We start from the raw sequence: 15521 nt of genomic DNA, 5'->3' as shown, positions 1-15521 counted from the left end.
CGTGAGAGATCCTGTGAAAAGTCGTTACTTTTGAAAATAATTTGCCCTTTAGCGTTGTCAGCGCCAGTGGGAACTCAAAGAAGTAATCTGTGTCAGGCTCGCTTTGGTGAAAACGCAATTTTTGTTTCTGTATTTTATCTGTGATTTTCCTGTAAATTCTTAAGGAATTTGATTGGTTTTTCCATCTGTACATTGTCTACAGAGGGCTAACTTACAAAGAGTGCAGGTAATTTGAGGAAATTCAATGGGATATGGGCGAAAAAGTCATGGGAATTGGATCATTGCAGGGTGACTGGAAATCAGAGGCGGATTTGAGAGATTTGTTGGCCTGCTGCGCAAAAAAAAGCCGAAGGAATTTCGCAACATCGCCATGGACTTCATGGATGAAGATCTGGATGAGGATGAGACCATGGAGGACAGTGATTCAGACTACGAACCAATCCTCAATTCCATCCTCTTTCACGATCGCGATGGTTTCAGGGGTTCTTCGGCCACCACCAGACGCCACTACATCCTCCTGGTGCTGCAGAATCTCGTGGGAAGTGGCCTGATTGAATATGAGGGTGAGGGCTGTATTCGAAAATTGCCCAAAATCCAGGGCAAACAGACCACAGACAAGCTCATCAAGAATGACATCTACCAGAGTGTCTTGCAGGCGTCTGGTCACAGAAGCACTGCAAATCAACCCTGGAGTCTGGTGAAGATGATGAGTGATCGACAGCATCAGAACTCATGGACGGCCTCGCAGAAGTGCAAAGTGAACAATGTGTTTCTGCCCAACGGCAAAGAACGCACGGCCATGAGGTACGATTCCAAGGTCTTCTGCGGACAATTCACCCCAGATGGGAAGCACTTTGTGACTGCGTGTCAGGAGGGCGAGATTCGTGTGTACGACGCCACCACATCCGCCTACAATCACGTGAACACTCTCATGGGGCGAGATGTTGAATGGAGCATTCTGGATCTGGACTTCACGCCCGATGGACGAGAGTTTGTCTATGCCACAAGGTCGAGTTGTCGTAAGTTTCCTGCACTTTTGTTTTTTTTTCTTTCATATTTATTTATTTTTCCCTAATCTCTTTATCTAATCTCTGATTTGAAAAATTAATCCTCATGCATCAGCTTTCCTCGTATTTAATAACTTCAAACGTTTCTCACGAAAAAAAAATTTGAAATATGACCGTATCCGCGATTTAAGCGACACTAGCGGAGACTATATGAACCATAAATGATCAGAAAACTTATTGGTAAATTTTGATATCTTTCCATTCCATTTAATTCTAATCAAATTGTATGATAACAAAAAGATTTATCAATAATAAGTTCCTGGAAGTGATTAAAGAGGTAGCCAATTTTCTGAACTTTCAATGAAGTCTATTTAGTCAACAAAAAAAGAAAAAAATCTTTTCATCGTTTTCAAGCTTCCCGTAACGTCTTTATCAACTTAAAACAGGAGTGAGCTGAAATCGTTTGGAAACCGAATAAACGTCAAAATTAAATTGCCCAGGTAGCGTTTTGACCAATGATTCTCATTTGACGTTTGTTCGGGCGGTTCGGGCAAACCATTTCAGGGTGACTTTCTCATAATGACATGATGCCAAATCAGGCCAAAATAGAGTAGGGATGTCGTGGCTGTGATATAGTGGCAAAAGTCGTTTTTGGAGGCACTCTTTAATGTAAATATCCGCGTTCATCGTCCCTGTCATGAAAAATTCTTCGCTGCGACGTCCACAAGAGCAGATTGACATCCAAACCACATATTTCAAAACTCGCTCACTGAGATTTCTCGACCTCGTTTTGGCACTTTGCCTCTGCTTTTCCGTGCAATGGGAAGCAGCTTGAGGTTTGTACGTTATCAATCCGTTATTCTCTTTGATTCTCTGCACTAAACTCTTGGAGATACCCAGCTTTTTGCCCACATCTCTGACTGAAAGGCAAGGTTGCTTCTGGAAAAGCGCCAACACTCTCTTCTCCATCCTCTTGTCTACAGCTCCAGATTTTCTGCCACATCCTGGCTATCGAACAACAGTCTTGAGTTCCTTGAAGCGTAATATAACCCTTCGAACCGTGGATGGACACTTTCCGGTGATCCTTCCGATTTCAGAATAGCTCGCTTTTGGATTCTTTAGGTACGTGTCCACGATAAATTTGCGCAGGTTCTCCATTTTTATCACTTTTCTCAGCCAAAACATAACTTTTTTCAATATTTTTTTCAGAAATGATAGATAGATAGATATGATTTATTTGGTAAATCGGCTATAAGCCATTTCCACCACAGATGGCAATTTTTCAGAAATGAAAAGCTGACGAAATTCTCTTGAAACGTCAAAAAAATCAAAACAAAACTCAATTCGTACTGTGACTAACTTCATGTCGAAAACTTAGAATTTAAATCCGGGACACGCTTTAATTATGTTACTTCGATAGATAAGTGCAGTAGTTCAGAAATTGTTGCAAAAAGTTTCATTTTGATGCAGTTTTATAAAATCAATTACAGAATTCTAACGAAAAGAGTCACGAAATTAATTATTTTTATGAACATGGGTCTAAGTTATCTCTTCAATAACATAAAGGTTTTATCCCATTCCTTTCAAAGGGATAAGAAGAATATGCAAAAATTGAAATTGTCCCGTCGTTAACTGCCCCACCCTCCCCTATAGCGAAATAGAGCCCAGCTGATGGATTCCCTTATACTGTTCGCGGAAAATTCATATTTACCGCATCTCGCTCCAAGCAAGGCCTTTTACTGGCGGTATAGTTCAGTTGCCCGCTATGTGGGGGATTGGCTGACGAAAGACATTGTCAGGCAGTCGGTAACCCAGCAAAACTTCGTTCTGCAATTACGAAATTTTTCTTACTCTTCCTTTTTTAACCCTTTAAGGATGAGAAGCTTTCCGCTGAGCGAAATTCAATGAAATCAATTTTCCCTCGATATTTTAGCCTAAATAAGAGATTTATGGTTAAAAAGAAATTTTCCCATCCCTAGGAGTTCTGGAAAACTATGGGTCATATATGACTCAATCGTCCATAAAGGTAAAAAAGCACAAAATTTTCCAGACGACTAGTTTACTCGTTTGCTCTGTTATTTTTGAAAGATAAATAACTTGAATATTTGTAATAATAAAAAAAATTAGAGTACGAGTAACAATTAAAACGATCAAAAATTAATTTAAAAAAATATCTCACTCAATTTTTGGTCTCAAAGCATCTTGAAGACTTGTACACAAAAACAATAATTTTTATGAAAAAATGTATTATTGTTTATTTCATTTTTAATTTTTATGATATTCATCGAAACAATTGCGAGTACTGGTAACACAGAGATAAATGTCGCATGCCTCACAAATACAATTGGTCTTACACTGAGAGAAATCCGAAAAAGTTAAAATAACATTCCGGAAATGTTAATTTTACCCTGCTGTATTGATCCAAAATCGGTGTGAATATTACCCTTTTTAGGTGTATTGGGTGTTAATTTTACCCTTAAAAAGGTGTAAAATTAACATTAAAAAATGTTGATATATTTTTACACCTAAAAAGTGTTAAAGTTTTGAGAAAAAAAAGTTAATCGCACCCTCTTTTTTGTTCTCAGTGTATAATCCTCTTTTCTGATAGCACCATGTGCACCTCAGTTTTCTTCGAAACATGTTTGATGGTAATGGGTAGGTGCAATGTTGTTTTTCTCTGGGAATTTAAGACGTACAGTTGCACATTGTTGTGGATCTGGGAGTTCTTCCGGAGTTGATGCGTTTTCGATGAAGACTTCAAAATCCATTTCATCCACGTCTTGTTCCAAATATATTATGTCGCTTTCGTTCTGGACAAGATTGTCGGCATCATCGCTATCTTCCGGGCATAATATGTGGATGATTTCGGGTTCATTGATCATGAATTTTTTGTTACATTTTTAAAGTCATGCACAAGAGTAAAAAGTTATGAATTTACAACATATACGCAGAAGTATCCTATAAATTATCAAAATATTTCCTTCTTCAGTCAGTATTGCACTGGAAAATCTCAGCTAATTGATATATCACACAATATTACACGAATAATTAACTATTTTGCGCACACATAAACAAAAACATGAAACAGTCTAACCTCAAATCTTCAAAAATCCACTAGAGACAAATTCGGTGTTTTTTACCTTTATGGACGATTGGGTCATATATGACCCATGAAGATGATGAAGCTTTCCTGAAAATACCAATAAATATAATTTTTACTTTGTTGAGAAATATTATGTATAGTTATTATAGTTTCTAGACCCAAGAGGTTTTTGCTTAAAAAAAATTAGAAATATTAAAAACATTAAAATTCAAGCACCAACGTGAAAATTTGATAATTCGTTATTTTTGAGCTCAAATATTTTTTATATAGCAAATAGCTGGAGATTTTCAAAAAATATCCTAGATTCCTACATCTTTCTACTTTGTGATTATGTACAAACATTAGAAAGAAATAACTTCAGGTAGTCAGGAAAAATTATTTTCTCTATGGGTCACGGGTGACCCAATCGTCCTTAAAGGGTTAACAACTTTTCCCATATTTTTGAGGAGATGTTAATGCTTGATTTTGAATTATTATTTTAATTGAGTATAATGAGATGAGATGCTAGAATTGTTTTCTTTTTTTTTTGTCTTTCGGTCAACAGTTCACGTGGGCGATCTATTGGGACGCAGTGCTGAGATCGTTTGCATTCCTTTTGATGAGTGTTCGATTCATAAGTTCGCCTCGTATTCCGTCCAATTTGCGAATGGCGGCCGCGAGATTATTGCGGGTTGCAGCGATGGAGCGGTTTCGGTGTACGACCGGGAGGAGTCTGTGTGGACGGAGCGTGCCTTTGAGGACAATATGGAGGTGAATGCGGTGCGTCTGCTGGAAGACAATTCGCATATTGTGTGTGCTGGATCAGATGATGGCACTGTCCGGATATATGATCGTCGTTCGATGGCTATGAAGACACGCGGGAGTGTGGGGATGTTTGTAGGCCATTTGGATGGTGTGACGTCGATTGATGTGAAGAATGACGGGAGGTACTTCATTACAAACTCAAAGGATCAAACGATAAAGCTTTGGGATGTACGTGTGATGTCCAAAGAGAGTCAGATTCAGGAATTTGCGGCTGGGAAGAGGGATGCTTTTCGTGATTGGGACTATCGTTGGAACAATGTTCCGCCTAGCTACTACAAGGTCAATGATTTGGCTGGAGATACGAGTGTGATGACGTATCGGGGTCATCGGGTGATGAAGAGTCTCATCAAGGCCAAATTCAGTCCGGCCAGTATGACTGGCCAGAGATACATTTATACTGGCTGTGGAACTGGGTACCTTGTGATGTATGATGTCCTCACGGGGGAGATGATTCAGGCTCTCCGGGGACATAATAATATTGTGAGAGATGTAGCCTGGCATCCGCAACGTTCGGAGATACTCACAAGTTCTGTAAGTTAAACATTTGGGATCATTTGGAAATTTTTACTTCAATTTTAAATTGTAAAATTCTTTCAGTGGGACTGCAATGTGAATTTGTACACTTACGGATGGCCGGAAACAAAGAAGAAAGCTCCCCCAAGTACCGGTGTTACACTCAGACGTTCCCTCAGGATTGCCAATCGCAATCGTCATCGATCGGACTCCTCATGAAGGATACGCAAAAGACAGGTATTCCCTCTCATCTAATCTTCGATCTTTGTTTTTTTTCTCTATTTTATTTGGATTCTTTTTTTTCAAGCCATCATTTTCCATTAGATGGCAATTTTCTTCTCAAAAAAAAAAAAAAAAACGAGGGAAATTATTTAAATAACAAGGGAGAGAGATAGAGTTGATTTTGATAAATTAAGTTTTGTATTTGGGAAAAACAAAAAAAATGAAGAGGAAATCCTTGGTCATAATAAATATTATAATTTGGATTATTAAATGTTGGAGTATTATTTTCCCAGGTATTTTATTTCAGGTTCATTGAGCATTTATAAATGGATTGAAGTGAAAGTTGTTAAAATTTCAAAATATAATTTTGAATAATTAATTACAAAGTGACTAAAAGTGACTAAAAAATTTCGATATTCTGATGCACAGAAACTTTGTAAGTAATATAATAATTTTCATATCAATTTGACTCTCCTTCTGACGTTGAGGCTGAATGGACCTGATTTCAAACACCCATTTTGGCCTCAGCTACAGAAGCTTGTGACTTTAAACGAGTTAATATGACGAACAGTGTGAAACGGTCATCTTGGTGGAACACACCCGGAGTCCCCAGAGTAAAAGAAGCCGTTGGAGAGAAAAAGAAGGGTTATAAGTTGTGAGAAATGCCGAAACTCATGGGTATAGTGGAGGTCAGTTAGCTTACATGTCCTTAACTCCTTCCGGACCACAACTGTAAGTCTTAGTGGTCAAATATGATACTTTTGTAGAGAAAGAATTTTCTCCGTCTCTGGGAAATTGGAAAACTCATGGGTACTCTCGTCCCCAAAAGAACGAAAAGGAGACAAACTTCAATTTCGTCAGTTAAATCAGCATTTATCGTAACTTCATTTTTGCGATTTTGAGATATAAGGTAAAGTATCCTCTATTCGACCACCCTAAGTTCCTCAGGTCGACCAGGCGAAATATTTATTCAAATTATTTAGGGTGGAATCACCAGTTCTCGCCAGTGCCCCACTTCTCGCCACTTACATTGAAATCGTTATTTTTCGCAATTTATGAAAAAAATGAGTCGCAATTTTTTTGTATTGTATCTGCTTCTACGCATAGAATCGAAAAATAATAATTATTCGTTTTGGATTCACGATTTTGATCACTTTTTAGAGCAATATTTTAAGCAAGTGCATCGAATCCAACATCTCTTACCAAATGTACTAAGTGTCGTCAAATTTTCATCAGGCCAAAAATACCTATTTGGGTAAATAATTTGTCTATTGAATATTTAATTGCACTTGTGGAATACATAAAATTTGTATTTAGTCAATTAATATTTCATTTTATATTATTTTTGTATAAAAATGAGGCATGGCGAGAAGTGGTAATATTCTGGAATTGATTTTACCACCTGTCGCCATATCTTTTCAATAGGCGACGCTAACTTCTCTCTCTCTCTTCTTTTTATGTTTTTGGCTGTCAGACTCAATCAGGTCCATATTAGCCATTTCGCTCACTCTTATTTACTCATCTCTCCTTATCATTTTTCTTTTTGCTCCATCACAAATCCTATTTTTTGCTCCCTTATCTTTTATCATACTTCCTTCTTGATATTTTTGCGTTCAATTTGGAGCTTTTAAGGACGGTGAAAAATTGTTTTCCAATTATTCACCGGACGCGCTTCGATCAAGGATCGAACCGAGGGCCTCTGCGTCACAAAGCCAACACTTTGCCTATTGAGCTACCGAGACCCCTGACGCTAACTTCACTTCGTACATTCTCAGTTGTCAAATCTGCATTGTTTACTTTCTGCAAAAGCCCCATAATTTGATTTCTCAAATAAAAGTGAAGAAAAATCATTTAAAGAGAGTAATAATAAAGTGATCACAAGGAAAGAGAAATGGTGAATGTATTCTTTTCATAGCATTGCCTAAAATAACCGAGTGTGGTTCTTTTCAAGTGGGTGGCGAGAATTGGTTACAAATTTTACAAAACTGGCGAAAAGTGGTAAAAAGTGGCGACGAAATGGTTATTTTTGCATTATTAATAAAAATCAGTTTTTTAAGTAGTCCAGCGTTATGTTCTAGGATTATTGTTTTCACGTATCTAGAGCCAATACATCTAAGTAACTTTGTGTCAAATTTGACATATCTTGTAACAAGGATTCAAAAGTTATGATTAAATGAATTTAATTTTTTCCTAAACATGGCGATAGCCGGTTATTCCACCCTACATTTGCAATAAAATTTGGCAAATAGTTTAACATCATAGGGTCAGTTATTTCATAATTAATGCAAATCAGTGAAAATATCATAGAAATTGACCATAGAACACTGAAAAAAGCACTTAAACGAAGCGTTAAAAGTATTTCTTAAATAAAAATTCGCAATTTTTCATCAATTTATGGCATTCTTATTGATATTCTTAACTGTTTTCTTAAGGAATTATTTCAATTATTATCCTTACAGATTACTTGAGAATTCAAATTTTGAGTCTAATCGCAAGTTGAGGACTTTATCTTTATTTTGTGCAAAAATTTTAGTTCCACGATTAAGTTAAACATTAAATTTAAGGTCTTAAAATTGAAAGTGTATTCCAAATATAATGTTCCTCAATTCGACCTGTCGACGAATCATAGGAAGTGGAGCTTTTTCAGTTAGATGTTTTACTACTTTTGAATAAATTCATGAGTTTTCCTATTGTATATTAATGATTGACTTAATTTTAAGTGTTCATGAAGTGTTAGAAAGCCAAAGTTAAATGCATGACTTTATAGTTTTGTGGTTTATTTAATTTCTCAGAAAAAATGGGTGGTCGAGTAGAGGAACCCCAGGTGGTCGAGTAAAGGCACTCTGATATCAGAGTGGTCGAGTAGAGGAACACATCGCATTTTTAAAACAGTTTAATTTTTTTGTAATTTAAACTTATATTATGTCTAAATGAAGTTCACCATAAGATAGATAAGGATCTATTCTATAGTTTTAGATAAAAACCCTATCAAAAAAGACAAATTATAACTGTTTTTTCATAAGTTTTTCACAAAAGATCTCCTTAAGTGGTCGACATAGGATACTTTACCTTACCTTGAAAAATATTGTCTGCAAAACGGTTATCTGGATTACAATTTATGTAGGAGGCGTGGCTTCTTTTGTTGGCATGAAGTTTGTAATGTCTTACACAAATAAAACATTAAGGACTGATTTTTTGGGCTTGGTATAATGACCTTATCAACCGTTCTGTTACAACAATAGGCGTGGCTTAAATCAATATGGGTGGAGCTTAAAGATTCATGTCAATTGCTTCCCTAATTTATGAGATCAGGTGCTAGAAGATCATCCACAGAATTTTTGGCCAAAAGTGGTGTCATGGGCGTTGTCTGGGAATTTTCATTGACACTCTGGCTAAGATCAATGTCATTTAGTCCCAGCTCCATTAGCAAGTCATTTTCCTCTGCTGATGGTGTGTCGAGATTGAGGATCATAGAATCCAAAGTAGGATTTTCAGCAGCTTCTGTGGCTTCTTCTTCTTCCGGAGGTGAATCATTTACCCAATTGGGAGTTTTGTATTGAAATGCACTGGGTTTCAGGTCAACTTCCACAGGGAAGAGATTAGCATGCACTTGGAGGCGTTCTGTGGTGTCTTTGGCGAGAGTTGCAAGTCCTTCGATGAAGCGTTTCAGTTGTCCTGTGAGGTCTCTGGCATGTTTGCTCTCCAGCAGTTCCATTTTTTCCAAAACATCACTGCGAAGTCGAGCAAATCGAGCACGAGCTTCCTGGCGACAGCGCAGTATCAATCGGTACTCGTAATTTCCAGTTTCCACGCGATACAGGGGTTCCTGGAGGGCTGCATAACTATGTTCTTCGTCATCCATTTCCTTGACTTTTAAACAGTAGGATAGGTAGGTGAACTTGGCGTCTGCATAGCGTCTTATTGTGAGCTTTGTGTCTGGAATGGCTTTATGGAGGTAGGTTCCAACGTCTGCTAGAACGGGTTTTAGGGCTTTTAGCATCTTTACACCATCCTTCTCCATATTTCGGTGCATTTCTCCTAGAAAGATAAATAGTAAGGCGTTATTAGGAAGGTTTTTGGATCGAAAAGATCTTTACTCACCAAAGAGTCTGAATGCTTCTGAGGCTCTTGCTTGAGGTTCCCTTACACTGATCGCTGCAAAAACACATCCAAACTGATGGTACGTCTGCAGAAGGTCGAAGTGGGCCTTCAGCATCCTCTTAGCATGCTCCACAAGACCTTTGTACATTGCTTCGGTAGCTTGGAGTTCTTGAAGGCGCTTAACAAGGGAATCATTGCAGAGGATAGCGCGGGAGAGTCCTAGAGTGTCTGCTGTACTACTGGACATTCCCTCGACCAGACGATGCTTTACTTTCTTCAGCACAATATCCAGGGATTCCCCTTGAGCTGGATCTGCGTGGAGTTTGTTGTAGTGGATGGTGACTTCTTCAGCTGCTGATTGTATCATCTTGGCGACTTCCACTTTGGTTTTTCCTTTGACAGATTGCCCATTGACTCCCAGGAGCTCATCTCCACTTTGAAGAGTTCCTTCACGAGACGCTGGAGTTCCATCGAAGACCTGAAAAATCCATGATAAGCCTTGATCAGCTTATAACAAGCTGCTTTCTAAATAGATTTTTTTTCAAAAAGTAATGGATCATTTGTTCAGATTAAGATACTCAATCCTAAATCAAAGTTTTTCCAAAAGCCCTGTCTGATCAGAAATTAGAGAATTTGTGCCAACCTAGCTTAACTAGGTTTTTCAGGACAATCTGTCTTTCCGGTGAGAGTCGGAATTTGTTGATCAAATCCTATGAATCAAACACACAATTTTACCAGAGCTTTCGACACTTATCGTGTCTTCCTAAGTGGTTATTTGTTGGTCTTTTCTTTAGGATTTTTGTCACTAATTTCTCTACATTCTTATGCATCAGTTTTGAATTCCTCCTAACTAAATTCAAAACTGATGCATAAGTGATAATTCATTCATAACTGATGTAGAGGAATTAGTGACAAAATTCCTAAAGACCAACCAATAACCACTGAGGAAGACATGATAAGTGTCGAAAGCTCTGGTAAAATTGTGTGTTTGATTCATAGGATTTGATCAACAAATTCCGATGCTCGCCGGAAGGACAGATTGTCTTGAAAAACCTAGCTCAGTTGCACCACCATCGGCTATCCCTTTATATAACTAAGCTTAGGTCTGACATTCATGGTAGGAGAGAGTTTGATATTCGATGCTATAAACCCGTTATTTTAAAATTTATAATTGGTCATATTCAACCATTCTGAATAAACATTAATTTTAAAATCCCTCTTATTGTGAAATGAGGAAAATTGAACCACAAAGCTTAGGTTTAATCCTCTAAGGACGAATGGGACGCCAGTGTCCCAAAAACAAAAGCAAGTTTTTTGGCTACAGAAAGTTGTTTCATCTTATAAATAGTCCGAAAAATTAGTTGTTATTTTTGGAATACTGGTGTCCCATTTGTCCTAAAGCCTTTAATGACGATAAGGATATAAGAGTGTCCCAAATTTTTTCCTAGACTTTCTAAAGTTATATTTTGCTCTAAGATGTCAGAAAAAGTAATTTTCTCTGACCCCCAATTTTTGATCATCTCGTCCTTAAAGGGCTAAAGCTAAAGGGTTAAGAAAGCAAGTTATAACTTCCAAGGACCCTAATGCCCTAGACACACTTACGACTTAAGCTGAGAGACGACTTAGTGGAAAATAATGGAAATGTAGTTTGACCATTATTTCTAATATAATTACGCTAAACCGTCTCTCGGCTAATCCTCAGGTCTGTCAAGGCCCTAAAGTTCTGCAATCAAAAGTTTGAAATCAGTTTATGCTTTAATGGTTAAGAAATTGAGAAAATTAAATTTAGAAAGTCTCCATAGGCTAAATGGTATGTGTTCGGGTGAATTTAACACCATATTCTCCAATATCTGGGTTGATATATCGTTGATTGCATCTTCAGTTGTCGTATCTGCATTTGTTTCCTATCTCTGCTTTTGACTCAAATAACGTTATATATGGGCTTAGTCATATGGCTTAACGTGTGTAATTTCTTCTTAATAATATTTTTTTTTGGAAAATTATCGCTTAAGATTGGACTACATGGGCAAGTGATTTATTAAATTTTGAAAAACCAATAAATTGGTTCCAATTTGAATTTCGAGAACATCGGGAACTGGGATAAACCTTAGGTCCGATGCCGGCCTTACAAATGTTGTCTCTTTCATGACAATCTGATTACAAAAGAAATATAGATATGACAACGGTCGTTGCAATCGACGATATTGCTTCTGAAGACCGCAAGTCGAAATTTGTTACCGTTTTCTCTTAAAAAAGGGTCGTACGATTTGTACAATAAGTGACAGGCCGACCGGTATTTTTAGTGGCAATGCTGCTACCTTTTTTTTATATGACAAAGTTTCATGGTAAAATTCTGGAGCAGGACAACATAAAAGCCCAGTGAGCATCGAATGGCCATAAAAGGAGCTACAGTAGAGTCTCTTAAATCTGAATCTCAAATTCGAATGACGCGACGTTTGGCTTCAAAATGTCAATTGTGTGGTTATGTTAAAAAATTCGTATTCTGGATGAATGAAAATCATATTTATGTCCTTCTTCCTGAATGTTTACATACATTATGATCATATAAAATTAAAAGGAAGTATGTTACCACTAAGACTTGTGAGAAAGTACAGGAATTTGACTCAAAGTGCAATTTAATCTCACATAAATTTCGTTAGTTTTGAAAAAATCGTTTGAATTTGGAAGGTGAGAAATGTCAAAAATATCCCCCGAGCGTTCGAATTTAGAAGACTCTACTGTATATGATATGGTGCTTTTAGTGACAGATATAAGTCGGATTTAGGGCAGAATCACATTGACAATAAAATGCTCACCGTAGCCTCACCGTATTTCGTTAATTTACCCATTTCCATTGCAATTCTTACGCAAATTCTCAATTACTGTATTACCTTATCTCACACTCGGTGGCACTAGGTGAAAATGATACAAGAAAATGGAAGAAATATAAAGAAAATGCGATAAACGGTGAGCAAAAAAACTGTACGGTGAATTTCTCTTACAGTTTTTTTTTGCTCACCGTTTATCGAATTTTCGTTTTATTTCTTCAATTTTCTTATATTATTTTCACCTAGTGTCACCGAGTATGAGATAAGGTAATACGGTAAGCGAGAATTTGCGTAAGAATTGCAATGAGAATACGTAAATTAACGAAATACGGTGAGCATTTAACTGTCAATGTGATTCTGCCCTTATGATTAGTTTTTCCGGATTTACCATATAAAAAAATTTTAAATTTGTCATATGACATTGTCATATTGTTATAGAATTCTCCTACTGGAATACTTTAATTATGTTCCAAATGCTTCCCCTACTCCGAGGTCTCCAATTAATATGATCCCATTTAAATATGATTTCATTGTACTTTTGCTAGCTCTAGCCTAGAGTTACCGAACTCTAGCTTAGAGATTTTTTTTCTTAAACTCACCTGAACGATATATAAACAGGGACATAGAGGTCCTCCACCTCCTATAGAGATGCCAATGAGGTTACTTGTGTCCTTCTTGATCAGAATAGTCCCCGATGTAACCGTCATTCCCCTAAAATAGCGAAAGTTTTAGCACAAATTCACCTTCCCTAGAATGCAGAGCAAAAGTTCTTGAGAGAAGGAAAAGCCAATGAAGCACGAAAAATGTTGCACAATTGAAAGATATCATGCAAGAACCATCACAAAAAATTTAATAAATTTGACGATGAGATTTCGTTGGAAGTCCAGAAAGGGGTCTAGTTGTAGGGAGAATCCGCTAAAATTGTGTTAAAGTAAGGCACTTACAGTCGTTGAATTTCTTGATTTTGGAGAATGGCATTGGATTGGTCAGCACTTAAAATAGGACAACCGACAACATCAACATTATCCGGATCATTCAAAACATTTTCGGGCTCTTTTTCGGACTCCATGGAGGGATCTTTGGGCGGACTTGAACTTGGAGGTGTGATATGCAAAAAAGATCTTTCACCGGTGAATTGCATGCAAGAAAAAATTATGTACATTCACATAAAATAACAAACATTACAATAAAGCTCCTAAGCAGGTGGAAAAGTGCATAGAAAACCCTAACAGCTGTTTACAAAGAATAAAAAATTGCAGCTAAAAAAAATCAATAAATCAAAAGTGTTACTTTCTATCCTCTTCGAGGGTATAACTATAGCTTATTGGTAACATTTGATACTCATAGGGCCACATAATTGAACAAAAAACTGCAAAAAAAACTGAACTTAAGAAAAGTAAAGACACTAAAAAGAACAAAACAGGCTTTTTCATGCGATTTCACTTTGTGAAAAGAGCACTTTTGTTGTGTCTTTACATCTTATCTTCTTCTAAAAAGTAATCATCTTGGTATTCATCCAACATTTCGGATGCCAACTACGAGGGATCACTAATTTGTATGCTAATCTTCACTAATTTATGCTCTTTGAGCACTAAGATGTGTAAAATGACACGGAAAATGTGTGGAAAATTTCTGCTGCGAAGAAAATGAGCACTTTATATGGAATTTTTCCTTATCACTCTGACATTTTCCGCGTTTGCGCAACGGTTGAAATACAAAATGCTACCAAGCAAAAATTGCGGGAAATCGAACACGGACATTCGTTTATGAATTTCATAAATAATGCTGTTTTTGAATTGAATTTTGTATACGGGCTTAGTATTTAATGTGATGTTTTTTCGCTTTGAGTAAGAGTATAAGACATTTGTTAATTTTAATTTTTGCTAAGAGATTGAAAAGTTGCAATATTAAATTTTTTTCAGAAAAAGACCGTTTGAAAACATCTAATTTCATGATAAGTTTTTAAAATGAAATAATTATGGTTTTTGGTTTTTTGTTTTTGAATAAATATCTATCTAAAATTGGCGAACTTGTAAAACCAAATGCATATATTTAAAGAGTAAAATTTCTTTCACTTAAAGTTTGAATAAATGTATGAAGACTACGTCCATCATAACCTCACATATCAAAGTAACTTAGAGAATTAAATAGAATAATGTTAGTATATATAGTAATATTTTGAAGGATTTTTTTGGTTTACTCACTAGTTCCTTTTTAGTTTTATTATATTACTGAATTTTGCTGCAATTAATTTTTGATATTTTTATTTTGAGGTTATATCTAGCATAACCACAAATTGCAAATTAAATTCACGACACAATAGTCTATTTTTATATAAATTGCCTACTTAAAAAAAAGGGGAAGGCCTTCAGGCTTCGCACATACTCTTATAATTCACAAGTAGAGTTTAAAAAATTCGAAGATCTATTTGAAGAACCAAAAAAGAGACATTGATATTTCGCAAGGGAGCTGAAGGTGAAGGGGTCCCGGTCAAAATCGTGAACGCCAAAATCCTGAAAGCCAAAATCTCGAACGCCAAAATCTCGAAAGTCAAAATCCCGAATGGGCCAAAATCCCGAATTTTTAAAAGTATCATAGCTACTCCCACGATTGTAGCCGCGCTTGCTGGAAGCAAAGGGAAATCTTCTGTGTCTTTGGAAATCATTCTAAACATTTTCCTCCATATAATTTCATCCCTTTCAGGATTTTGAAAATTCGGGATTTTGTCTTTCGGGATTTTGTCTTTCGGGATTTTGCCTTTCAGGATTTTGGCTGCCACCGGGCTGAAGTACATCCTGTTCGAATTTCGAAGTGTTCAAGCGCCAAAAGGTGCTGGTCTTCACTTTGTTATTCAGAAAAACACAAAGGAAAGATGTTTACTGATTCTGTCTCATTATTTAATGACTACAAAATCACTGGGTAATTCATTTGCGAGCTTTTAGT

The 15521-nt window shown here is 36.6% G+C and overlaps 2 protein-coding genes across 3 annotated transcripts; one reads left to right on the top strand and one right to left on the bottom strand.

Moving 5' to 3' along the window:
• The first annotated feature begins 55 nt into the window (after positions 1-55).
• Positions 56-5920, top strand: LOC129803972 (DDB1- and CUL4-associated factor 11). The gene is made up of 4 exons (XM_055850877.1): positions 56-226; positions 288-1019; positions 4655-5445; positions 5512-5920. The coding sequence occupies exons 2-4, from the start codon at positions 371-373 to the stop codon at positions 5644-5646; spliced, it is 1575 nt and encodes a 524-aa protein (XP_055706852.1). The 5' UTR covers positions 56-226; positions 288-370; the 3' UTR covers positions 5647-5920.
• Positions 5921-8837: 2917 nt separating this feature from the next.
• On the bottom strand, positions 8838-14271 carry LOC129803973 (PRKCA-binding protein). 2 transcript variants are annotated; one of them, XM_055850878.1, is made up of 4 exons: positions 13523-14271; positions 13178-13289; positions 9751-10228; positions 8838-9687 (listed from the first exon to the last, which is right to left on the bottom strand). In XM_055850878.1, exons 1-4 carry the CDS (start codon positions 13738-13740, stop codon positions 8945-8947), a joined length of 1551 nt encoding a protein of 516 aa, XP_055706853.1. In that variant the 5' UTR covers positions 13741-14271; the 3' UTR covers positions 8838-8944. The 2 variants fall into 2 exon arrangements, with proteins under 2 accessions (XP_055706853.1, XP_055706854.1); XM_055850879.1 differs by having other exon boundaries at positions 14055-14271.
• Between the last annotated feature and the right edge of the window lie 1250 nt (positions 14272-15521).

The sequence above is a fragment of the Phlebotomus papatasi genome, chromosome 2 (genome assembly GCF_024763615.1).
Source record: "Phlebotomus papatasi isolate M1 chromosome 2, Ppap_2.1, whole genome shotgun sequence".
Classification (NCBI taxonomy): domain Eukaryota; kingdom Metazoa; phylum Arthropoda; class Insecta; order Diptera; family Psychodidae; genus Phlebotomus; species Phlebotomus papatasi.
This window is presented reverse-complemented; position numbering and strand designations above follow the sequence as displayed.

Bases quoted from the DNA above. Each gene is read 5' to 3' on its own strand.
- LOC129803973 (XM_055850878.1), bottom strand. From the start codon at position 13,740: ATGTACATAATTTTTTCTTGCATGCAATTCACCGGTGAAAGATCTTTT. The intron at 13,290-13,522 runs GTAAGTGCCTTA...TCGCTATTTTAG, and splicing joins AATCAAGAAATTCAACGACT to GGGAATGACGGTTACATCGG. The intron at 10,229-13,177 runs GTGAGTTTAAGA...TGGATTTTTCAG, and splicing joins CCTGTTTATATATCGTTCAG to GTCTTCGATGGAACTCCAGC.
- LOC129803972 (XM_055850877.1), top strand. From the start codon at position 371: ATGGACTTCATGGATGAAGATCTGGATGAGGATGAGACCATGGAGGAC. The intron at 1,020-4,654 runs GTAAGTTTCCTG...TTCGGTCAACAG, and splicing joins TGCCACAAGGTCGAGTTGTC to TTCACGTGGGCGATCTATTG. The intron at 5,446-5,511 runs GTAAGTTAAACA...AAATTCTTTCAG, and splicing joins CGGAGATACTCACAAGTTCT to TGGGACTGCAATGTGAATTT.